General features: G+C 46.3%; 2 protein-coding genes across 6 annotated transcripts in view; one reads left to right on the top strand and one right to left on the bottom strand.

Moving 5' to 3' along the window:
• Window positions 1–5,386, top strand: part of bmpr1aa (bone morphogenetic protein receptor, type IAa) — a 71,577-nt gene extending 66,191 nt beyond the window's left edge. For all 5 annotated transcript variants that reach the window (XM_071380517.1, XM_071380512.1, XM_071380514.1 and 2 more), the window contains 10 exons: window positions 1,073–1,232; window positions 1,634–1,736; window positions 1,937–2,036; window positions 2,169–2,265; window positions 2,550–2,688; window positions 3,300–3,492; window positions 3,747–4,044; window positions 4,315–4,490; window positions 4,711–4,841; window positions 5,147–5,386. In XM_071380517.1, coding sequence (XP_071236618.1) covers window positions 1,073–1,232; window positions 1,634–1,736; window positions 1,937–2,036; window positions 2,169–2,265; window positions 2,550–2,688; window positions 3,300–3,492; window positions 3,747–4,044; window positions 4,315–4,490; window positions 4,711–4,841; window positions 5,147–5,272 — 1,523 coding nt within the window. In that variant the 3' untranslated portion in view covers window positions 5,273–5,386. The remainder of the gene's footprint in view (window positions 1–1,072; window positions 1,233–1,633; window positions 1,737–1,936; window positions 2,037–2,168; window positions 2,266–2,549; window positions 2,689–3,299; window positions 3,493–3,746; window positions 4,045–4,314; window positions 4,491–4,710; window positions 4,842–5,146) is intronic.
• A 1,059-nt stretch (window positions 5,387–6,445) lies between these two features.
• mmrn2a (multimerin 2a) lies at window positions 6,446–25,417 on the bottom strand. The gene is made up of 8 exons (XM_071380511.1): window positions 24,986–25,417; window positions 18,726–18,848; window positions 18,382–18,488; window positions 16,191–16,274; window positions 15,332–15,559; window positions 12,647–13,080; window positions 10,967–12,482; window positions 6,446–9,990 (listed from the first exon to the last, which is right to left on the bottom strand). The coding sequence occupies exons 1-8, from the start codon at window positions 25,399–25,401 to the stop codon at window positions 9,581–9,583; spliced, it is 3,318 nt and encodes a 1,105-aa protein (XP_071236612.1). The 5' UTR covers window positions 25,402–25,417; the 3' UTR covers window positions 6,446–9,580.
• Between the last annotated feature and the right edge of the window lie 205 nt (window positions 25,418–25,622).

Here is a 25,622-nt window from a genome sequence, read left to right as displayed (position 1 = left end):
AACAAGGAGGACAATGGAAGAACAACAAACAGGAGAAGCAAAAGGATTGTAAAAAAAGAAGTGGGCAAGAGGAGGACTGATAAGGAAAATGGGTCAGGGCATTGCAAGGGGAGAGGAAAAGAGATCAGGAGAAAGGGCATGAGAAGAGGTGGAGGGAGTACCAGACAGTAACGTGAGGATAGGAGTCACACAGTGAGCTCATACTCAACATTTTAATGCAGCATTAGGGACTTATATTAGTGTGCTGCTCTGTAAAATGTCCTCTTCCTGGCTTTGTATCCATGGTGCCATGTATCTAGTCTTAATGGCTCTGACTGGCTCCTTAAGATGTCAGTAGATTTGTTGCCGATGCCCCTTTTTAGGTGCGGTTAATACAGAGTCCTGGCAGTGCGCTCTCGGCTAGTTTAACCAGCTTAAACTGATTTTAGCAGTGAACATTTTCTGTGTACTAAACCTTGCCATTATAAAGAACCACAACATAATGGCCTTCATGAATATTAGGTTTTTCCTCCGTTAAAACCATGCCGTTGTTTTCAATTTCATATGTAACTGCAATCAGATTGACAACAGTGATAATGTTGCGAACAACAGATGTTGGCTTGGCCCGCCAGTATTCTGCTCTGCTTACGCTCATGCATGTGATGGCTCTAACTGGACACTAGCACAGAGTATAAATAGCCCCTGGCCATATATGGATCAGACTTATCACATGAGCACACAATTAGGAGCGGACCGCTCTCATATAAAAACAAATAGAGGGGGGGGACAGCAGATAACTCAAACCCACCATAGGGCAGTTGTGTTTACTATGAATATATAGCCTAGTATTTGACTACTGTAACTCTTCAAACCAGATGTTGTGTTAGGCGGCGGAATGAAAATGTTACACAATGTGTTTATGTTCTGTATTTCTGGCAACAGTGACGTGTGCAGTGAAAACCTGTGTTTTTGCGACGGCAGACAGTGTCTCCCAGATGGAGGGGGAAAATGATGGATTGTGACATTTTCACTGTCATTATAAAACTAAACCATCCCCCCCCCCCCCCCCCCCTCTCTCCCTCCGTCCATCCAGCTGGTCAGAATCCAGACCACATGCTCCACGGCACGGGGCACAAGCATGAGTCCAGGAAGCCCGGGGACGACACCACGGTGGCCCCAGAGGACGCCGCCCGCTTTCTGAGCTGCTACTGCTCGGGTTACTGTCCAGAGGACCACAAAAATAACACCTGCGAGTGAGTGACCAACCAAGGCCAAATTCTTAATTTATATGTTTGTTCCAACTCTGACTTTTGGGTCTGTGATGAATGTCAACGCTGACTTAACTCCTCGATCTCATTGCCTTTTGGTACACCAGAAGTACATTCATTTCCAATGGAACGATTCGTTTGCCTCGCTGCATTGCAGTGCGTTCGTTCGTTGTGGTACATACGTTGGATTTATCGAACGTATGCGTCAAACTGTATGCGTAGATGGCTTGACAGAAATGGTAGCAGAAGGTGAATGTTGAACTTCTGTTGCATACATATACAGATGATGCTGCGTACCATTTTGCGCAATGACGCTGTCGGTGTGATCGAGGCGTAAGTGTGTTTGGGAACTGTACTCATTGAATGATTTTATTTTTTTATTGCAGGACGAATGGCCAATGTTTTGCCATCATAGAGGAGGATGAGAACGGAGAAGCTATTCTGACCTCTGGCTGCATGAAGTATGAAGGCTCACATTTTCAATGCAAGGTAAGTGTGTGTTGTGGTCTGTATGGAAGGGAGCAGGACTGTGACACAGGGGTGTCAATTATATGTTGTAACATGTTCTAGTATTGTTATTATATGTGTATATAGCTATTATTCATAGTTGAGTTATTGTTTGAATAACCCCTGTTGAATTGAGTGCCACAACAACAACAAAAAACATGGTTTCATTTAATTATTTTCAGGATTCGCCCAGGGCTCAGACAAGGCGAACGATCGAATGCTGCGGGACGGACTTCTGTAATCGGGACCTGCAGCCCACGTTACCTCCCCCAATGGACACTGGTGAGGCTTAGGGCCAACTCTGTTACTCTACTGCTGGTGTTCCTCTGTATAGTTACCCCAGAAGAGTATTCTGGTGCTGGTGTGTCAGGGTCTGATACTTCATTTCATTTGGGGACTCGTGGTGTTTTGCAGGTTCCTACTTTGGCAGTGCCCACTGGCTGGCGTTCCTTATATCAATGACCGTATGCTGCTGCACTCTCATCTGCATCACAGTAGTCTGTTACTACAGGTAGGACTACTCCAGAGAAGAGCTGACACAAAGCGAGATTCCAACTTTCTTCCCATATGTATATGGGAATTGAGTCCTGGTTAACTTGTGGGAGAATATTAGTTGGTCACATGTTGGTGTCAGTTAGTCACAAACCCATGAAAGTATTCATAGAAATGCTAAGTTGGACTGTTTTCGACTGTTTGGGGATAAAGGCAGATTGTTGCTACGGTACTGCGCGTGACATTCATCTGTTGTAGCTTTAGCATGTGTGCCCTGTACTGATCTGTATGTGTTCCTGTCAGGTACAAGTGGCAGACGGAGCGGCAGCAGTACCACCGTGACCTGGAGCAGGACGAGGCCTTCATCCCTGTGGGAGAGTCTCTCAAAGACCTCATCAACCAGTGTCAGTCTTCTGGCAGTGGCTCTGGGCTCCCCCTGCTGGTAAGGACCCCACACTGCACAGGGAGGGGCTTTGGAGCATGTGACCTGGGTGAAAAGCCTTTAGCTATGGTTATATAATAGGTGGCTCAAAATGTGACTTCTGCTTTCCAGGAAAGAGTAACAGCGGTTATGTGTGTGTCTTTGTCCATAGGTAGGTTATATTAGGTTAAGTGAATTTGTAAATTATAAACTGGATGGTTCGAGCCCTGAATGCTGATTGGCTGACAGCCGTATACCACGGGTATGACAGAACGTATTTTTACTGCTCTCATTACATTGGTAAGCAGCTTATAATAGCAATAAGGCACCTCTGGGGGTTTGTGATATATGGCCAATATACCATGGCTAAGGGCTGTATCCAGACACTCCGCGTTGCGTCGTGCTAACAACAGCTCTTAGCCGTAGTATATTGGCCATATACCCTCGGGCCTTATTGCTTAATTATAACATCATGGGCCTTACGTAGCAAAACGTGCATATCTGGCTTGCAACAGCGAATACCGCCTTAAAGAATGAACAAATGGTAAAGGTTGTAGTAGGTATGATCTGTGGTAAGCTACTGTTGATCTGATATGAATGCGCAGTGCCTCTCTCCCTGATGTGTCTTGTAGGTGCAGCGCACCATTGCCAAGCAGATCCAGATGGTGCGTCAGATCGGCAAGGGGCGCTACGGTGAGGTGTGGCTGGGCCGCTGGCGGGGAGAGAAGGTGGCCGTCAAGGTGTTCTTCACCCGGGAGGAGGCCAGCTGGTTCAGAGAGACCGAGATCTACCAGACAGTCCTCATGAGGCACGAGAACATACTGGGTAAGTGCCGTTCCTACCACTCACATGTAGCAAAGACGACAGCTGTCTCTGCCTCCATCTAAGCCATATACTGCAGTTTCTAAATTAGTCTCAATCTAAGTGCAATGTAGAGAGCCTTGATTGACTGTGATGTGATCTTAGGCCTACATTTGCACTTATACATACAATCGTGAGGACAACAGTCATGTATCAGGGCAAGGCCTACATCTCACTGCAGCACTAAACACCCCTCACCTCTCTTCTCACGTCTGCAGGTTTCATAGCGGCAGACATCAAGGGTACCGGGGCCTTCACCCAGCTCTTCCTCATCACAGACTACCATGAGAACGGCTCCCTGTACGACTACCTGAGGTTCACCACGCTGGACACCCAGAGCCTGCTGCGACTGGCCTACTCCGCCGCCTGCGGCCTGTGCCACCTCCACACGGAGATCTACGGCACCCAGGGCAAGCCGGCCATCGCCCACCGAGACCTGAAGAGCAAGAACATCCTGATGAAGAAGAACGGCACCTGCTGCATCGCCGACCTGGGCCTGGCCGTCAAGTTCAACAGGTAGGATGCTGCTCAGCAATGGAGATTTTAGTCAAGGTTCTATTTATTAGGCACTAAAATAAAGAAAACTGACAAATCGGGAGGGGGAGTAGCTGAGCTTGTCCAATGAGCCGCAATCATTTTGTGTTACAAAACACTTTGTGTGCCCTAATGTACACAACCCATGTTTTCACATATGGCCGTTCCTCTGAACAGTTCTGAATTGTTGTTTCTGGAGCGCCATTGACCATTTCCCTGTAGATTATTCTGAATTCCTGTTCTTGTCTTCAGTGATACCAACGAGGTAGACGTCCCACTGAGTACACGGGTGGGGACCCGGAGGTACATGGCCCCAGAGGTGCTGGCCGAGACTCTGAACAAGAACCACTTCCAGGCCTACATCATGGCTGATATATATAGCTACGGCCTCGTCATCTGGGAGATTGCCCGCCGCTGTATAACAGGAGGTACGGACACACATAGACGCTTACACACACACACACATTATAGTTCTGAATCTACAGGCATACTGGTATTTGTGTACACGTGATACTGGCAATCCAGACCAGTCACTACGAAAACAATAATGGGCTTAAGATTTCAACTGGTTATGAAAAGCACTACACTGACGGTATTGTTGAACCAGTGTTCTATCGCACACCGTTATCTCTCTCTCATCTCTCTCAGGTATAGTGGAGGATCACCAGCTGCCATACTATGAGATGGTACCGTCAGACCCGTCCTTTGAGGACATGCTGGAGGTGGTGTGTGTCAAAGGGCTGCGGCCCACCGTGTCCAACAGGTGGAACGGTGATGAGGTGAGTCAGAGTGGAGCTAGCCACGAATGTCAACACCTGCGTCACTGCGAGGACATGATTTATCAGGGGAATATTGTTTTGATTGCACGCAACCTTCAGAAAGAAAGTGAAGAGCGTATACTTGGCATTTACACAAAGGCGATTATCCAATTCTAGCAGTGTTAGAGAGAATGCATTTGTGTTTATTAGCGTAAGTAGTGCTTTTTCAGAGTGATATATATGCAAGCTTAGCAGCACTTTAAAAACAATGCATAAGCAGAAGGAAAAACAACTCCTAAAATTGTGTGTGTGTGTGTTTTCTCCAGTGTCTGAGAACCATGCTGAAGCTGATGTCTGAGTGCTGGGCCCACAACCCCGCCTCACGCCTTACCATCTTACGAGTCAAGAAAACCCTGGCCAAAATGGTGGAATCACAGGACATCAAAATGTGATATTTTACCCCTACGTACTCAACACAGCCCGATCGAGAGCCTGAACTCCCCAGTGTGTCCTAATGTCATGATGCAGAATATGTCACCTCTGTTCAGGAGGCGGGGGAGGAGAAACGGGGGGAGGGGGGGACCCTGTCACAGGGACTTGGACATTGAGCCTCAACACTCATGAATCTCTATAACCACAATGGACAGACGCTGCTACAGAGGTGTTTTTTGACTAAAGGAAACTGTATAGGTTCACTCTCCCGCCTATTCCCTCCCTGGCCAGAGGAGTTCTTGGTTGTAGGAAGCAACGTACTGTGATTTGACGCTTTCTGTGAAAGCCAAAACATGACATGGTGTGAGGAGGGGGAAGGACATGTGTCTGCTCACATGTTGATGGACAAAGTCATTATGTAGGAACCTTAGAGCCACACTTCAAACCAAGACACTGCCCTCGCAATCGTCACCTCCCGCCAATCATGTTCAATTTTTGCCTGTAAATGTTTTATGCCAATTTTTTTTTCCCCTCTTCAGGACAGTCTTCTCCTGCCATATTGAAATATAACTCTTGACTCTTAAGTAGAGTAATTATGAAATAAGGTACTATAATTATGTGAATTTAAATGTAAATGTATATTGGATCGATAGATGCTGTGCCTACAAAAAAGAACTATACTGCAATGGTATTCACGTCCAGTGGGCTTCAAACGCGACCTGCTTCAAGAGCTATGAGCAATCCAGACAACCAAGGACATTGTTAGGGGGGATACTCGACTTGCCTTAAATCAACAACTCACTGTGCTTCCTATAACAAACTTCAACTCAGTAACTTCTCCTGTCACATTTGACATGAAAAGGACAACTGGGGAGAAAAATATTTGATGCATAATTCTATTCAGAAGGAAATGTGTAAATAGGAAGTCAATCTGTGTCCCGTCCTGTCTCTATGCTTACCCCTTCTTCGTATTTGTTCCTTTGTGTATATACGGTATGCCTTCTGGGATGAATGTCCAGAACACTAAACGTTGAGTCTTGTTCATAGATATTAGAAGCTGAATTTCCTTCCAGCTCTTCTCTATTGCTTTTAATTCCATGTTGAGTTATAGATATTCTATGAGTGGCCAACTTTCATATTGCCAAACATCATGTGAGCTCGGCCATTGGACTGCAGTAATGAAGAAGTCCACGTTAGTTTGGAAAATATGCCATATTTTATTAACTTAAAGTACAAATATATAGCTTACTCAATGCTATGGTAAATGACAGTTACTTGTGCTAAAAACATTTAGAGCTGTAATGCCAATGAAGTTTGTTGATCCATCAAGCTTCCTCAGGTGTGAGACAGAATTACAGCCAAGTAAAGTGAACTTGCAGTAGATTGCGACCCCGAAGTTAGACTGTTTCGAGACACATGCGAGTACAGTTGAAGTCGGCAGTTTACATACACCTTAGCCAAATGCATTTAAACTCAGTTTTTCACAATTCCTGACATTTAATCCATGTAAAAAAAATCCCTGTCTTAGGTCAGTTAGGATCACCACTTTATTTTAAGAATGTGAAATGTCAGAATAATAGTAGAATGATTTATTTCAGCTTTTATTTATTTCATCACATTCCCAGTATGTCAGAAGTTTACATACACTCAATTAGTATTTGGTAGCATTGCCTTTAAATTGTTGAACTTGGGTCAAACGTTTCGGGTAGCCTTCCACAATAAGTTGGGTGAATTTTGGCCCATTCGTTTGTTGGCCTCCTTGCACGCACACGCTTTTTCAGTTCTGCCCACAAATTTTCCAAGGGCTTTGTGATGGCCACTTCAATACCTTGACTTTGTTGTCCTTAAGCCATTTTGACACAACTTTGGAAGTATGCTTGGGTTCATTGTCCATTTGGAAGACCCATTTGTGACCAAGCTTTAACTTCCTGGCTGATGTCTTGAGATGTTGCGTCAATATATCAACATAATTTTCTTTCCTCATGATGCCATCTATTTTGTGAAGTGCACCAGTACCTCCTGCAGCAAAGCACTCCCCCAACATGATGCTACCACCCCCGTGCTTCACGGTTGGGATGGTGTTCTTTGGCTTGCAAGCCTCCCCCTTTTCCCTCCAAACATAACGATGGTCATTATGGCCAAACAGTTCTTTTTTTGTTTCATCAGACCAGAGGACATTTCTCAAAAGTCCGATCTTTGTCCCCATGTGCAGTTGGAAACCGTAGTCTGGCTTTTTTATGGCGGTTTTAGAGCAGTGGCTTCTTCCTTGCTGAGCAGCCTTTCAGGTTATGTCGATATAGGACTTGTTTTACTGTGGATATAGATACTTTTGTACCTTCTGGTATTGATTTGCACTTTTCGCTCCAAAGTACGTTCATCTCTAGGAGGCAGAACGCATCTCCTTCCTGAGCAGTATGACGGCTGCGTGGTCCCATGGTGTTTATACCTGCGTACTATTGTTTGTACAGATGAACATGGTACCTTCAGGCGTTTGGAAATTGCTCCCAAGGATGAACCAGACTTGTGGAGGTCTACAATTTTTTTCTTGGCTGATTTCTTTTGATTTTCCCATGATGTCAAACAAAGAGGCACTGAGTTTGAAGGTAGGCCTTGAAATACATCTACAGGTACACCTCCAATTGACCCAAATGATGCCAATTAGCCTATCAGAAGCTTCTAAAGCCATGACATTTTCTGGAATTTTCCAAATTGTTTAAAGGCACAGTCAACTTAGTGTATGTAAACTTCTGACCCACTGGAATTGTGATACAGTGAAATAATCTCTGTCAACAATTGTTGGAAAAGTGACTTGTCATGCACAAAATAACCGACTTTCCAAAACTATAGTTTAACAAGAAATGTTTTGGAGTGATTGAAAAACGAGTTTTAATGACTCCAACCTAAGTGTATGTAAACTTCCGACTTCTACTGTATATACAAATCTGCAGGTTTCCTCAGTGCCGTTATCTGTGGGCCAGTGCAGAGGGTAGAGCCAGCCCATTGATTACCATTTACCACAAGAGGAACTGCATTTTAGATCTTTCAGTTTTCATACAGGACAGAAAAGGAGAAATATGAAGTGATAACTTAATGTCCCCTCATCTGAACCACTGTCCTTACCTCTTGACAGTCTGTTTGCCGGTGTGATGATGACGAGGAAGCCTGGTCACAGATTGTGCCCATGATAAGTGATGGTTCAACCTCTTGCATAGGCTTTGTTTTGGCCAGTGTATTCTTAAAACGTTCTCTTTCAAGTCCCTGGTCCTATTGTGTCTGCTGTCTCTTCTATCTAATGTTGGCTTTTGCTTCACTTTTGTCCATACAAATGCGTAAAACAACATATGCTGCATAGCTTTAGCAGTGCTTGTGGGTTTGCGCTCATGATGTGTGCTTATGTTGGTTAAGTGTGCATGTCCGCTGAAATCCCATGCATCCTAGTGTGTGTGTGTGTCAGGACAGTTTCTCTGTGAATTAAGCTAACAGTACATGGTAGATATTTAAGAAAAATACTTCACACAAGCAGTAACTAGTGTTTTTCTGTCGTTTGTAACATGCAAGAAAACCAACTAGAATAATCTCTAATGTGTAAATCTTTAATGTGTTGTTGTACAGCATCTGGCCTTTATGAGTTTACCAAGGAAAGAAAACTACTCTGTATACAGCCTGTCCAATGTATCAATTTTTAAGTAAATAACCTTATTTTAGTACACAACTTTGGTCTGGTCTTGGGTTATTTACTTGTTTTTTGTTGATGAGGCTTAACCTAGTAAGGTGTCTAGCACGTCCGTCTGCTGGAGGAGAAACATACAGCATATTGATGTACTGTAATATAGAGTTCACCTCTTCACACAATCAATTCCTCTGTCCCTTCACTTGATTGATTTATGTTTACTGTAGTCTGTATGGAGCCAGTGTCTTGTAGAAAATGGTTTTTCTATACACGGGTCCCCATACATGTATAAGCAATGTTGCAGTCATAAAGCACTGAAGGCACACTATTATTGTAGCATGTGATATCTTAAAGAGCCCACCTTATATTCTGAGTCAGTGTTTTCTATAGAATAGGGTTTTATGGTCCAGAATGCTCATGCTCCCGTTTCCCTTATAACAGCCTACAATAACTTCAGGGAAGTTGTATTGCAACGCTTTTAAGTGGTATACTGTATGACAAAGGAAACATGTTTATACTCACTTAACCTTTTTATATACGCTCCTCCCAATATCAATGTAAGAGATTGAAACACGGGTGGCATAGCAGCTGTTAGTCTAGTGATTGATTTCGCTCAGTCCAACGTCTCTCCTCTGACTGCAGACCGGCCACAGCTCCCTCAGGTGGTGTGATGAAGGAGAAGCCCAGCGAAGATGTTGTCTTTAGGGTCATCAGTCACCAGAGTCCCTCCCAACAGCTCGAGGCGGAGCTCCTCTCCTTGCCGCAGCTGTAGGAGACACACACGGGTGACGGGACCATACGATGCCATCTTGTCCTGATGCAGAGTGGCAGCCAGCTCCCCATTCTCTCTCCTCAGCCCAGATAGCGAGGGACCAGGTTCAAAGTTCAGTGTCAGCACGAAGAGGTAGACCCCTGCTAAAGGTGCTTGGAACATCCCAGTGTGAGTGGAGTACATCTGGCCGAGGTTTAGGGATGTGTCCTCCGACACCAGCAGGCTGTCACTTGGTCTGCTGCGCTGTATGCTTCTGGCCAGAAACATCAGGGGACTGTCCCTCAGCTTGGATAGAACTGAAAGAGAAGAGACAGGGAATTGTCAGCTGTTCTCTGCTATCTGTTCATATGAACCCTTGTCATAGACACTCACTATACTTATGCTTAGAAGCCTGAACTAAAAATTTTAGAAATCACCAGGGGGCAGTCTTGTGTTGTCTATTAGTGTTGCTGGTAATGTTGATACCCTCAGTCATGCTAAGCAGCTCCTTTTAACCCATTGCTAACACTTACTTGAGGGTGTTGCACTGTATAGATCTCCAAGGATCTTTCTTTGTTTAAAGTGCATTCTGGTCTTAGTGGAGGTTTAGAAAGAAATGTGGCCCAGCATGATAGAGGTACAGATAACTTCCAAAATAAAGGAAACGCATTAACAAAGTGTCTTAATAGGGCGTTGGGCTACCACGGCTGGGAACAGCTTCAATGCTCCTTGGCTTAGATTCTAAAAGTGTCTGGAACTCACGAGAAATTCCACGAGAAATTCCATCATTTGGTGTTTTGTTGATGGTGGTGGAAAACGCTGTCTCAGCCACCTCTGCAGAATCTCCCATAAGTGTTCCAATTGGGTTGGGATCTGGTGACTGACAAACAGTCCCCTCTTTTGAAGTCTTTGCTAGAATCTCAATTGCATACTTCACACGTCCTCTCTCCTCTCCGCCTCCTCAAAACCCATTGGATGAGAGCCAGAGGTCCCTCCCCTCTGACCTTCTCTTCCAATGGGTTTTGAAAAGGAGGCAAGGAGAGGATGTGAGGATTATGCAGTAGAGAAAAGGCCACTGAGATTTAGCCACTAGCCAAAATAATGAGCAACTGGGCATTTTTAAACATGACCCTAAGTATGATGGGATGTTACTTACTTAACTCAGGAACCACACCTGTGTGGAAGCACCTGCTTTCAATATAATTTGTATCCCTCAAGTGTTTCCTTTATTTTGGCAGTTCCCTGTAGGTATGCGATTGTCTGTTTTAGTTTTTTTTATAGATTGATGCCTACCTGATGTATCCCTCCTGCTGCGAAGGTTAGCGCTCTCTCCAATATGATCTTGTATCCCCTCTTTCTTGTCCTTGCGCTTCCTCTGTCTCTTCCTTTCCTTCCTCTTCATCAGGGCCCACAGCTGGTCCAGGTCCAGGGTGCTCTCTGATTCGGCCAGCCCCTCTGAGTTACTGAAAACATTCTTAAAGAGCCGCAGATGATTCTCTAGACCCTTCCTCAGCCAGGCCACCTCCACCTGCATTTTGGCCTCCACACCACCAGAGGCGCTGTCTTTGGTGATGTTGCAGCTGGCGGGGCAAGGCCTGTACTCCAGCCTGTTGACCTTCTCCCCCAGCTCCTCCACTGCTTTCTCAAGGCTCAACAGGTCACTGTCCGAGTAGTCTTGCCGGTCCTCAGAGGCTGCTGAGTCCATGAGGTGGTCACTCCTCTGGTCTCCACTCCTTCTCTTCAGCCCGCGGGAGGCCAAGTCTACTAGCACGGAGGGCTCGTCTGAGGACGGGACTTCCTCTCCCCGGGCAGCCTCCAGCAAGGTGGTGAGGCTGAGGTTCTGGCCCCTGATCTGCTGCTGCATGTGCTGGAGCCTCTTCTGCAGCGCGGGGATGGAGTGAGCCTCCTGTTCGTGGAGGGGCCAGTCCATGAACCCCATCACCTCCTCCCCCAGGAGCATCTCTAGCACTTCAGTGTGGCGGATGGCGTCCTTCAACAAAGAGTAAAAGGAGCTGGAGAGGTGGCGCATCTCAGCCGCCAACCTCTTGTCGCTCTCCTGCAGGCTGAGCACGTCCCTGTGGCTGTCCAGGACTGAGGTCATCAGCTGAGTCAGGTTGTGTTGGAGAGTTCTGCTCTTTTCTTGCTCGAAGGCCAGGGAGGCCATGACGTCGTCCACAGAGGGACCCCAGTGCGCCGACTCAGCATCGGTACCTCCATCCAGGGCCAGCCGATTGTCGTTGGCCAGCTCTGTGACGTTGGTCAGGCCCTGCTCCAGGCGGGAGAAGGAGGCGGTGAATGCCTTGCAGTCACAGTCTCCGGCAGTGCTGACGTTCTGGTAGAATTGTGTGTACAGGTAGTCCATGTCAGTCTCCATCTCCTGCAGCTGCTCCGAGTGGATGGTCAGGTTGTTGGCCAGTTCATTGACGCGGTTCAGCACGGCTACTTTAGCCGCTTCCACCTCCAGGCCCGTCTCCATGAACTGGATCTGGCTGTTCCTCCCCGTCTGGGCAATGTTCTCCTCGAGGCCTCGGAAGCCCCTCTTCAGGTCCAGGACGTTGTCATTGGCCATCTCTAGGTCTTCCACCAGGGCATTTACCCTCACTGTGTTGTTGACAACCTTGTTGTCCAGACGGGCGATAGCCTCCCACACTGCTGAGTCCTTTGGAGGCTGCTGGGGCTGACTGGGATGGACCTGGCTGGGTTCTCTCCTGGCCCCTGGGCTGGTCAGGTGCCTCTGGAGCACTTCACTCAGACGGTCCTGCTCCAGCTTCATGTCTGACAGGGTGGCATTCATGGACTGGAGATTAACCTACCCAGGAGCCATGAAAGACATGAAGAATGTTTTTCTCACTTAATGTGCAAGTCTAAAAGTCTGTTACTAACACAGAAGTGAGGAACTAAATCTAAAAGTTTTTTATTATGAAATAGTTGCGTTACCATGCCATGAGATACATTAATGAGGATTTCGCTGACCTGTAACATCTTGTGGTTGCGTTTGATCTTGCCGTCAATGTCTGTCTTGAAGTTGGTGATGTTATAGTGCAGCATGGCATGCTGGGAGTGTAGCCTGTCTGCCATCTCAGCTCTCTGTCTCTCCAGTTCCCTCCTCACCTCCTTGGTGTCTTGGAAACCCTGCTCCAGCTTAGCCTCCAAGGCCTCGGGACCCTCTCCAGCCCCTGCTCCACGCTGGGCCTCCTCCTCTACCTCCCACTGGGGGTTCCGGAGCAGAGCCACATCCCGGGACAGACCCTCGACCTCCTGGGTTAGGTGCTCTAAGGTGCGGTTGAAGCCATCCAACATGGGCTGGAGCTGGGACATTAGCAGGGCCATCATGTGGAGCAGAGAGGGAGACTGGGAGTCTTGGTAGGGCAGTAGAGGGACAGCCTCCACCTCATCCCTGATTGGATCTGGGAGACAATCCAGGAAGTCAGAGCACAATATTTACTCGCATCAATCGGTTTAAAGCATCAGAACTAGACACATTTTCAGTTTTAGACATATCCACTTTGTAACTGTGCACAAGGCTGAGATGACACCTCAACAATTATACACACACACATATCAATGTGTATAGGAACAGAGCAAGGCTCCTTTTCAATACCTGTTAGAATGTATTCTCTTGTAAAGGCCATTCATATCAGTTGTGCCATTAGTTCTTTAGGAACAGTTATGAGAGCCTTTTGTCTCTCAAGACATTTTCAACATGTGTTTGGTTTTATCCCCAAAAATTGTTTTCAAAGTCAAATGCCAAGCTGCCAAAAATAGGAATAATAACAGTTTCAGACCTATATTTGGACAATTAATTTCCCTTATGTATTGGCCTTCCTGACTGAACCTCTTTGTTTACAAGAAAGCCCAATGATTTATTGTTGGATTGGTTTGTTTCATGGCAGTGTTTTTGCACCCCAGAGACAGCCCTAATGGACGCAGTTCCTATTATAATGATACAGGCTCCAGGGATTTTCACATCTTCCTAGAAACTGTCTGTGTGTGTGTCTATGTCTGCCATTGAATTCCCCCACCCACATGTATTAATTACCAGACTGATTACTGCTGTGCAGCGAACATTGATGTAAGCTCGCGAGATCAGGCGACTTGCGAGGCTACACATGTATGCCCCCTGGGAGTAAGTCCCAGTTCTGACACTGTCACCCTTGTATCTGGACAGAGTCCAGACCCCCAAGCTGTTCTGCTTTAAAGTGTGATCTATGTGATCAGAGGGCCTTTTGTCATTTAGGGCTTGTTTTTCTAATAACATTGGAAAGATCCTCCATTAATTCAGGGAGAAAAACACTGTTCCCTCATGCTTTCCCACTAAGAGGTCAGATACAGTGAGGTCATACTGAGAGAGGAAATCAGGTCGCCCCCTACCATGAGAGTTTTACAAAGTTGGAAGAGGTTCTCTAAAAAGAAATATCCCACCGATCAAAAGAAGTAGGAAAGTAGTGTTTTCAAATAGATGTGCAGGCTGACCTCCTCCAGCTAGCCCCGTCACTCATTTCCCTGCTATGCTAAAGAGAAACTTTAACAATAACATGTAGGCCGATTGTCTTTAGTCTGAGTTGATGGAAGTCTGATCAGTAATTTATTCATCCAGACATTACGTCATGGCCGTCATGAGTCTTTCCCAAACAAGAAGAATATGTCACAGGAAGTGAGAATGTACCACGGCAGCAAAACCTATGGCACCCTTCACTGTGTGTGGCTGTAATATGAGACCTCACGCTATATCACCATCCCACTGCGGATTACATCATCCACACACACAATGTAATGGGGGGGGACATTTTTCCCAGAAAAAGAGAGGATTTCCTGAGAAGGAAGCTGTAATGAGTATAAAGGGGGTTGGGGGTGGGGGGGGGAACTAAGCTAGAGGTGTCACTGCGGAGGGATGGAGTCGTGGAAATGCTCCCCATAGATGTACGTGTATTTTCCCTGGTCAAGCCTTCCCCCATTCAACTGTGGGTTTTTTACTGCACTAGTCTAAAGCCTGTCGATTCTCTCAGAGGATGTGAATGAGACAGGCAGTTGACCAGACAGTAGTGCATAAATAACAGCTGGAAGTATTAACATGCCAGACAAATAGGACTATTTCACTGTCAGTTTTGTATTAACATTGTATTGACTTTTTTTGATTGACTATGAGATAGTGAGTGAGCAGGTGTGTCCAATATGTGTCTTTGCATGAGTGTCTCAGAGGATAATACATGGGTTTAGGAGTGTTGATGATTACCCTGCCTCCTTTTCATGGCCCTGATTTTAGGGGTGTTGATGATTACCCTGCCTCCTTTTCATGGCACTGATTTTAGGGGTGTTGATGATTACCCTGCCTCCTTTTCATGGCCCTGATTTTAGGGGTGTTGATTACCCTGCCTCCTTTTCATGGCCCTGATTTTAGGGGTGTTGATGATTACCCTGCCTCCTTTCCATGGCCCTGATTTTAGGGGTGATCATTACCCTGCCTCCTTTTCATGGCCCTGATTTTAGGGGTGATTACCCTGTCTCCTTTCCATGGCCCTGATTTACCTCCTAAAGCACAGTCACAAACCTGGCCTTGGTGGTCCTAACTTAACTTATTTAACCAGGCATCCTAACTTTTTCCCACTGTGATTAACATGACGTTAGTACAGTACTGGTGATTCTAAGGTCACAACTTACCTCCATGGTTGAAATCCCGCTGGTGGTGGTTAGGGTTGTGGGGGGGGTCGTAGCCATGGTGAGGGATGTGCTCCTGGGCCTGTCGAGGGTATGAGGGGGACTCTCGGGACTCTGTGTGTTTGTTGTTTTTGTCAGCCTCTGAGGCATGGAGTTCGTACAGAGGATTCTCAGACACCTGGAAGTCATTCTGCTCCCTCTCAGCCTGGTGGGTGAGTCTAGACTGTGCACCTAGACCGACAGACAACAGACAGATTGATGGGATGTTAGGAGAGGCTTTCATTCAACACAGTGGCACAGAGTAGTAGCTGTGTCTCTCTCCCCTGACCATGAGAACCATAGCCTTGGGTTAGCTCTCTGTCCCCCACTTCTGACCCCACTTCAGCCAACCCTGTGTTGTGTGCTTGATTAGTGTGTGTGTAACACAATAGCTATTCGACTCCAGTAGTGGTCAAGAATTATGAGACCTTTGCGGTTTAGGAATCCCTCTGAGGGGCGTGGAGGGACTGAAAGTGGACCAGCCGATAACTGGGGACTTTACGTCTTTATTTTGGTCTAGAACTGGCCCAAAAGGGCAGAGGGTTATTTTTAGGTCCCTAGTTGTTTTTAGGTCACACCCCCTTTACAGCCTTGCTTGATGCCCTGAGAACGGTTCACACACCCTTTCCTCCCTCCCCTGGGAGATGAACTTCCCACGGCCTGCTATAGCTTTTACACAAATGCTCGTTCTCCTGGCGCACTAGCGTTTCCTCGGTTTGTTCAGTTTGTTTGAGGCAGAGAGTGCGGCACGGGGCGTTTGAGGGCCAGCTCACCCAGTCACCCCCCCAACATGTAAACAGACGGGTCAGATGAGCAGACCTACCTGTGTGGTGAGGCTCAGTGTCTCCGGAATGTGGTCGTCCTGCCACCGTAGGGTCCGCAGGGTCAGACACATGGCCGTCAGCCACTGAGGAATAGAGGGGGAGAGAGGGAAAGAGGAGAGCAGGAGCGCAGGGAGTGGATGTTACTTTTATTGGTTCCACCAGCTTTCGTAAACACATGACTTTCTCAGCCGGTGTCTCTCGCCGAGTTAAGGGCCATTTCACACATGGGAAATCTGTTCGAGATTTGTCGCTGAGCAAAATAACCTAAATCTTGCTCTTAGTAAAAAGAGTCAGAGCCAAACTCATCAAGTAATCCAGGAGAAAGTCTAGAGTAGGCCTGTGGAGACATATTGCACCATAAGGTTACTTCTTATGCCAAAATGCAATTACTAACACTCAACCGTGTTGATGCTCATTGACTTAGGGGCCGTGGCAGCCCTTCAGTCAGGGCAGGTGGGGCAGAGCCCCACATTTTTAGCAACAAAATAAAAAAAAATTGGAGGGGGCTTGCCTGTTTTGCATGTTATTTTGGCATTAATACATGTCACATATCCGTTTGAAAGCAATGTAAAAAATAAAAAAATATATATATAATCTCCTTCAGTTAATAAAGCTGCATACACACATGGTCTCTTTTTTGTTTTCTTGAATAAGGCAACTCCAAAATGCAGGTGTTTCAGTCTAGCTCAGTGCTTTCTGTGGTGGTGGGGCAAGCCAGCAAAAAATAGGAGCATATCGCCGTGATTGGCTCAGTGTTCTGTCACTCATGGGGACACTACGTCATCGCCAAGGTTATGTCCTTATTAAGAGTAGACATCCAAAATTTCAGCCCTTTGGGTCCTGCCATAGAGTTATATTACAAGTGGCCTTCCAAGAAGGCTCCAGGTCATTGGTCACAGATAATTTTATGTCAAATCACATTACATGTACAGTAGCTTTGATTGGACTGATCATGTCAACATCTTACCTTCAAAGTCTTAGCTAGCAGCCATCATCATGAATCAAGTTGACAATCTACTGGCAAATCCTTTTTAATCCTTGTCATATGAAGAGAAATTATAGATAAAATGTATCGGTGCTCATCGGCCATAAAGATTACACAACAGGTTGGAAATTGCAAATTCAATAATGCGTCATTTGGAAGGAATCAGTGGCTAACTGCAAGCATTGCAAAGCAAACAGTAGCCTGCTATTCAATGGAGTAGCTGTGTTTATTTTTTTCCAGAGTTCCCACCATAAATCCAGAGAATGACAGACTTTGATGACAAAACCGCCACGGCACCTTCATGTTTAAGTGAGCACATCACAAGCCAAGGTGAGTCCAAAAATGTATTGTATGCTGCTGCGTAAATTATGTAATATACAATGGGGATATGTATACTATAGCTAAGAAAGTAATACTAAGTGTATGTTGTGTAGTAAGCTGTTCGTAGCCCATGTGCCTCACCCTAATCATTTGGTGTATTTTCAACTCTTAATTTCGCCTAACGTTACTGTTCTGATTCGGTGGTGCTGCACATGTAGCTTATAACCTGTTTGAGAAATGTCATCTAATATTGAACGAGGTTTCATTGTCTGCTTTTATGCCCCCTTTATTTATACCAACTGTTCTGACTTGGTGTACAGGGAAAATACTGTAAGAGCAGCCCATGTTCTGCCTTCCGTCGCTGTACATTTCAAAAGTGCTGAACACATAGTTATATTGACTACGTCCGTCGTAGCTCGCTCATTAATGTCTTAATCGAAATTACAGAATGCCTCTTATCCGCTCATCTTTCCCTTATGCCATAGTTTGTACATCTCAATTGTCAGTAGAACCCACAATTGTTTAAGGAAGTCAGCCATATCAGCTATGTTTTTTTTAAAGGCAGTAAACGAGGCTCAATTAACTGTTTCGCCGCCAGACAAGGCTCCGCTGATAGCCAGGTTGTAGCGGTTGTAAGGATTCACTCCATGGTGCTGAAGGAAAGCTCTGCTGTTGAGACAGCTTTATGTAGGACCTAACAGTTTGTGGGCACCACTTGTTGCCGTTATAGTGCAATTAATGTATTGTTTAGTGTTGTGTAGTGCCTTTTCTGGCATACATCTAAACATAATTTTTTTAGTTTGCCCCACCAAGATTTACATGCTAAAATCGCCACTACTAGGGGACCTAAAGTATACAGCATGTGTGTATCTCTGTTTCAGTACCTGTTTCCTCACAGTTCTCCCCTCCGTGTCCTGGGCAGCACCTCCACAACAGGGCTGTGAAGATCTTTTGCTTCTCTCTGTACACTGGCCGGGTAGAGAGCTTGTACCTAAACACAGAAAACAAGGTTACAACCACACGCACACATTGGATTTCGCCTGAAATTGAACTGATGGATAGTAAATAAGATGTGTGTTGGAGATATTTGTGTTATTATTGTTATTATATGAGAATGCTGCATTGAGCAATGTGTGGGGAATTTGAGTGTGCATTGTCAATCTGTAATGTAATGCAGTGTGCTGTTAACATGTAGTTGACGTTTGAATGCACAGTGGGCTGAACTCACATGACAAGCTGGCAGTCAGGTGTGCCATTGGGACAGGGGCTCTGGGACTTGATGGTGTATTTTTCTGTGCCACAGGATTCAACAATGGATTCAATGCGGCGGTGCACGAATGCACACCAGTTTCTGGAAGAGGACACAAGCACACAGCGTCATTCCATCGATACTGTGCAATATCTATGTGTAATGAAACAGGAAGCTGGGAGATAGTTGAGATAATCAGGTTGCCAGGGGTGAAGGTCCATCTTCCTCCTGGGTTTACAGCTCTCTCCGTCTTAACTGCTACTGCTGTCTCACAGTTTGCTTGTTTGCAATTCTGTGGTTATCCTTCCTGTTTCTACAGGTCAGGGCTACAAACATAACATCCGCTCCAGAGAAGCACTGACCACTGGACTTTCCCATAACTTAACAGTTATAATGCATAGTGTTCATTTTCATTTATCTTGATTTATTGTTAACAGGGCCAAAAATAAAAATCCATGTGGCAGCATCTGCCTTTTAATGCAACCTTATTTGGGTGCTGTTAGACTCTTGAAGCACGTGTTGTTTGGGTGGCCTACATTTCAAAAGATGTTTCCCAAATATTTTTCAGTTTTACAGTTGTTGAGTTCTCTTATCGCTCCTAGTGCAGTCTCCCTCCTGACCCCTCCTGACCCCTATCTACCCCCCATTACTAATGGGCCTTTTACAGCCAGCTTCAGAGCCTTGGCATGGTGACTCACCCGCCTGGTTCCTCCCAAGGGTAGCGCTGAAAAAAGGATTCCCTGCTTACAACTCTGCCTTCTCAGCACGTACATAGCGTCTAATGACCGGCCAAAGACATCTATGGGCTGGATTTCTTTTCCGGACCTTCACACCGCTGTCTGCATATCTAATCAGGGAAATGGTACTCCCTTTCATTTTCCAGCAGAATTGTTTGATTTCAATTAATTCCAAGAATTTATCTATCTCAGATAGTTTCTGGAGACTTATGCCGTCGTATTCCATTTGACCCCCATGACCTTAATTTGCTACAGCGGCTCTCCCCTTCTGACCCTGCCTAACCAGCACTGCACTGAGCTGTGCTAACCTGTTCCAGACCGACTGTCCAAACATCCCATTAGAGAAGATGAAGGATAGCCAGGGGTCAGTCTACATCACAGCAGGGGTCATCTCTCCACCGGCCCCTGACCCAGGTGAAACAGGTGTGGAGGGGGGATGGATTTCACCGCTCCTGGGTGGCCCTGTCTGAGACAAACCCCACGCCCCCTTGTCCCTCGCAATCAGGATACGACCAGACGTGAAGTCATCAACGAGGGAAAGAGTTGACTATAAACACCAGGCGAGCAGGCGCCCTGGGGCCCCTCGAACTGACGCGTGTGGTGGGGGAGCAGTTAGAGTGTGACACGTCAGATCTGGTGTTTAGTGTTTTTTCTGGCTCACCTTGCTGAACTTGTGACTCAGAGACCCCACGTGGATGGAAAGGCGAGGCGAAGTGAAGTGGCTGTTATGTTTTGCCAAACCACTCCCTTCCACTGTGGTCTGTAGCATTGTACGGCGGGGACGCCGGTCAAGGGTTAATTAACTATGCGTGTGTGTGTTTGACTGCGAGGTTTTCCTGAGTAGGACAAGCTCTATCTGACCCAGCTCAACCATTCAAGGTTAAGAATCACTTTTAGATGTAGCTATGTATGCATGTGCATTTCTCAGCCTTATCCCCCCTCTCTGTTCCTCAGTCATGGTACCATGACCTTGTATTGGAAGATCCTCAACATGAGTGTGTCATTGGCTCTGTAATCTACCACCTCTGTGTCCAGGCCACACCAAACAAAGACCTTTGAAGTCTTCAGGGGTGCAGCTGCAGAGGAGTGGAGAGGATTAAACCAAAATACTCCCTCTGTTTCCAAGACAACAGGTGGTTAACAAGCAAGTGGCCGCATCGTTGTGGCCCTGATATTGGAGTGTGGCCAAAGTCCTTCATGTATTGCACAGACACACGTACCGCCACGGCTCGTTTGAGAATTATTCTAGACTGCAGAGCCCGAGAATGTGTAGACCGGAGACATTTGACCTCTACTGATGAGGAGAACAAGAGGGTTCACCTTTTCCTCACTCTGATCCAAGCCTGTCTTTCTCTTGGCCAGGTTAGCTATAAATGTGTGGGCTCTGTAGGAGGGGAACTCATGCTGAATAAAGAGTTAGTGGGAGGGGTGTCACAACATAACCCAGCACTAATCGCATATTTCATAAACTGAGAGAACACGGTCTCTTGATCCCCCTCTAACAGTCTCCAGCTCTACCACAGTGTTCACCTCTACACAGACTAAACAGTGCCACAACAAACAAGCTCGTCTAATAAATGTTCAGTACATGAGGATCGCCGTAAGACAGCAAATACAAGGAGATTGTTTCCCTTCCGATGCCAAACAGATAAAATATTGAGCAATATCCTTGTTCAACAGGAATGAATGTAAACTCAGAGTGTGGAATGTTTGGTGAAATGACTGGAGGGTCACTGATACTTTGACTATTTACCCCCGTGCAGTTTATTTTGGCCTCTAGTGTGTCACAAACGGTGTTCTGCACTTGAGCTCATCTTTTGATATTTCACAATAGAACAATATTATGCCATTTTTACAATAAGGGAACATTGGTCTGGTGGCCGCTGCTCTTTCTGCCATCCCAAGTGAAATGTGCACTCACTTTCTGGCAGAGAAAAAAGTGGATACTGGATTCTTACCAGCCCCCAGCAGTGGCAATGTGGTTCATAAATTTCTAGGAATTAGGTTTCTCATACACTGCTTGCTAAACAGTTACATTTTCATTGGAAATTCACATTTCTCAATGTGAATTCCAATTTGTCAATGTCCTCTTGACCTCTACGATACTTGCCCCTTCCACGCTCAACTCCACCGGCGTGCTACTCGCTTGGCAGGTCTGCGTCAGATCTGCCCCATGTCACTTCCTCCTGGTCTGCTGTGACATCATGGAGGGCCATCCCTGGGAGAGCACAATAGCTGTGTAATTACCTCCTGTAGGCCTACAGCTCCCATCTCTGGCTTCGACCAGGAAGGAAGTCTCTGACGCTCTCATACATCGCAACCTACTCCATCCTGGGACACTCCGCCACGCAGCATATCAACATACACAGACAACATACACACAACATACACACACTGGGGAAGATGTGAGAATCCCGAATCCTTTTCCCCAGTCACTTTCCACTGCAAATGCATTTGCCAAACCCTCACACAGCTTTGGTGGGGAGTTTCTCTATCATGGTGATATGATACTAGAGCTGTGTTCACACTGCGACACCGGCCTCTCCCACAGTCTAATCATTGAGGTCAGTGGGGTTGATTAGGCCTCTGACTGGGAGGAGAGCCGAGGTTGCCAAACAAGGTTAGTCAAGTTAGCTAAGAGGCTCTGTAGTCTTGTTCAAGGTTGAAGAGTCATGTCATGACGCTAAATCAGATTTTTTTTTATAGTACTAACAACACCAGATACTCCTTTTGCAAGATAAGGGAAGAACTAATATTAACAGAAGAGCTTTGTTTTTGGTTTCAAAGCCCAGACTCCTCTTTGCTTGTTGCTTATACAGTACAGCTGGCCTGGATAACACTGTCCCCTTTATGCTGCGCTGTGGCCGTTTAATTTTTTTATTTTTTTAGTTCAAGAAAAGCCACATTGTGTCGGAGAGTGTTCAAAGTGTGGACCCTGACTGCTGCAGATGTTGATTCAGAAACAAAAGAGAAAATAACCAGATGATTATGGAGGCCCTGTTAGCCATTGAGTCGACATGGACTCTGAAACCCGACTGTAGACAAAAGGCCTTTGTGCCAATGCCACTGGAAGAGCGGCAAGGCCAAGAACACTGAGAATCAAAGCTGATTCCCTTAGGCCATATTTTATAACAGTGAGTCAGAGAGTGAGTGTAAAGTGAGCGAATAGCAGCAACAAGCAGAATTTGCCACACATCCATTCCAGACACGAAGCCATTCGTGCTGCGTTGGTGGTGGGTTGGAATGCTCTTTTCCGAGTGGTCCGGGACGGGCGGCTGAGAGATAGGAAGGGAGCGGATGGGACGGAGTTTCCGCTTTGGAACCTGGAGCTGGGAGATGTAATCGGCGGAGCCCAAGGCAGAGCCTCCCGCGAGGGGGGTAAGTACAGCCTCAGAACCCTTCTACGGACCCCAGCCGGAGGGCCAGGCGTTAGACTTGAACATGTCTTGATTTCATTATTTTAGCTTTTCTTCCTATTATGTTGATTGTAATGATAGTGCGTAATGAAAGACATTTGTGAAGTATGATTGTCGTAAAAGGACAGTTAATTATGCAATGCCATTAGCGATGATGCTACAGATGGTACATCCATCACACACTAGAGTGCTCTGTGTTGCATTTAAATATCTGGGCAGAATGAATTAAAACAGCTTAAGCAGTTAACTACTCCTCTGTCATACTTGTCTTGTTCATGGGTTCTTGTATTGAGTTGTTTAGCCTGTTGTCTGGGCCGGCTCCACTTTGCGTCCACATAGTTCTGTTTGCTAGCTGCAATGTAGTAGTCCACAGGTCTACAGTACATTCCCTCCCTGTCTGTGGCCTTTCAGAGCTCCCGATGGCCCAAAGCCTCAGGTCAGCCGTGAGCCGTCCATCCCGACGCCCCTCGCATGTCCACATTCATCGCCCACCCCCTGGTTCTTACAAATGCATTGTGTGCAGAAGGAAACCTCTTCAGACCCAGCAGTGAAGCACAATGTTTGCACCACCGGAGGGAATTATCCTAGCACCGTAGCACACACACATCCGTCTCACCTAGACCCTGAGCACTCTCTCAGGCAGTATACACACCAAAACAACCGGATCTGTTACACCCTGGGGATGAACACATGCCAATAACACTGTACTGAAAACCATTCAGCACTAAAATAAACTGAGATATCTGTTTGTCAGTGTTATTCATGTGCTAAAGGTACTCAGACACTGTTGGAGGACAAATATAAGTTTGTAACAACAAACAATTGACATTTTAAAAAGAAGAAGAAGTAACACTTTTTCCTTTGCATAGTCAGTGCTCACTCTGACAAATTTCAGTTTGCAGAATGTTTAATTTATTTTTATTCTTAACAACCAATGTGTTTTCCCTTTACAGATTCCAAGGCCGAAGTGCATAGATTTTTAAACAATGAAGAGGAAGGACTCGCCTGAATACCTTCACATATTCAATCTAACCATGAACCTGGGTTGAATTCCGAGGTAGCAGAAGACAGTATACTTTTCCCATTGCAGAGTAAGAGCTCTTCACACACTGACTGAATATACCTCTCTTCACAAGTTGAACCTCCCATTGACCCCCAGCCTCCTCCGCCACAAGAGCCTCCAATGAAAATTGTCCATCAGAGATATCACAGGTCACAACCGCACACTCCCCGGCCCAAACCTGCACTCCATTACAGTAATTGGGGTGACACACAAGAAAAAGGTATTCTTTGAACAACATCGTAAAGTAAACGTTTAAGTGGCTGCTCTTAAGGAGGGCTAATCGCTGGCTGTTTGGGCTAGCTCCTCAGGGAGCACATTATCGGAGGATCAGACAATTTGGGGTGTAATGTATGTATCTGGGTTAGAATAATGACGGTGTCCAGTAACTGTCTGGAGCAAAGATCACGCTCTGCCAGCAGCTTGGGCTTCGAGCACAAAGTACAGGAAACCTATGGCTGTCTTATGGCTTTCTCTGCAATTAAGATGAATAACTATTGAGTAGGCTTGGGTAAGGAAAACAATGAGCCTAGTTATGACACACCCGGCCAGTGAAACCGTAGCAGTTTGTTTACGGACTCCTTCTGCTGAGGGCACATGTAAATGTTTGCTAAACCACTTTGCCTTTGTTTAGTTTCCCCCATGAGCACAAGCTTTGTGCCGATTGCAGAGAGGAAGATTGAAGAGATACCAAATGTTTCCACATAGGAGAGGTCAGAAAGAGTTGAATGTGCTGAGAGGGAGAAAGCCTGCAGGAAGACACCCCCTTTTGAAACCCAGCCCTCATAAAAGACATATTTCTAGGCATTTGTGTGCTACCCCAGGTTCTCAACCTGGGTAGTTGCTGCTATTACATACATGCTGGTAAACCAAACATGTAATGTTCTGTTTGATGTGCATGCTGAGAAAGTGCATGTGTGTGTTTGTAGATCCACAGGTGGTGTATTTTTCTACTCCTATAGATACTTGTCTGCACTGGCTTCCTATCAGCTGAGAAGTGGCTAGCTACTGTGAACAAACACTTACCCGGTGCGGGCTGGGTAGCTCCCTCCCTCTCCTGGTGGTGGTGCAGTCTCCTTGGGCAGCAGACCCAGGGGGTGTTGTCCAGGACCAGCCTGATGGGGTTGCCCATGTGGTCCGTGCCTTACGGGGTGGTGGGCAGAGCCAGGGATGTCAGGTCTGTGGCCATGGGGTCCATTACTCATGTGGGGGATGTCAAACTTCCCAGGTCCTGGGTGGACACCCACCCCCTGGGTATCCCAGCCTCCTCTCTCCACAGGCAAGCCTTGGTCCTCTTCCTCCACCTCAGGGTCTCTAGCCCTAACCTCACAGTGAGCCGTCACCATCAGCCCCAGCACCAGCAGCATCAGTTCCCCCACGGCTGTCATGTCTGCTTCCTTGTCTGGTCCTGATCTATCCAAATAGCTAGCTGCCAAAAGCATCTGAGGCCTCTCCGGGACTGCTATTTGTTTTAAAAGAGTTGGTTTTGGATATACCCCGCCCCATCTCCAAAAATCCTCCCCAGTCTGAGTCCCCTCCCCCTGTTCCCCTGACTCACATATACTCGCAGAACACATGCACTCACACCACCTCCCCTCCTTCTGAAGTTTTCAAAGCCCTCCAACAATCCTCGGAAATGAGCCTCCCACCCACCAGCCAGTTC

The sequence above is a fragment of the Salvelinus alpinus genome, chromosome 32, assembly GCF_045679555.1.
Source record: "Salvelinus alpinus chromosome 32, SLU_Salpinus.1, whole genome shotgun sequence".
Taxonomy (NCBI): Eukaryota; Metazoa; Chordata; class Actinopteri; order Salmoniformes; family Salmonidae; genus Salvelinus; species Salvelinus alpinus.
This window is presented reverse-complemented; position numbering and strand designations above follow the sequence as displayed.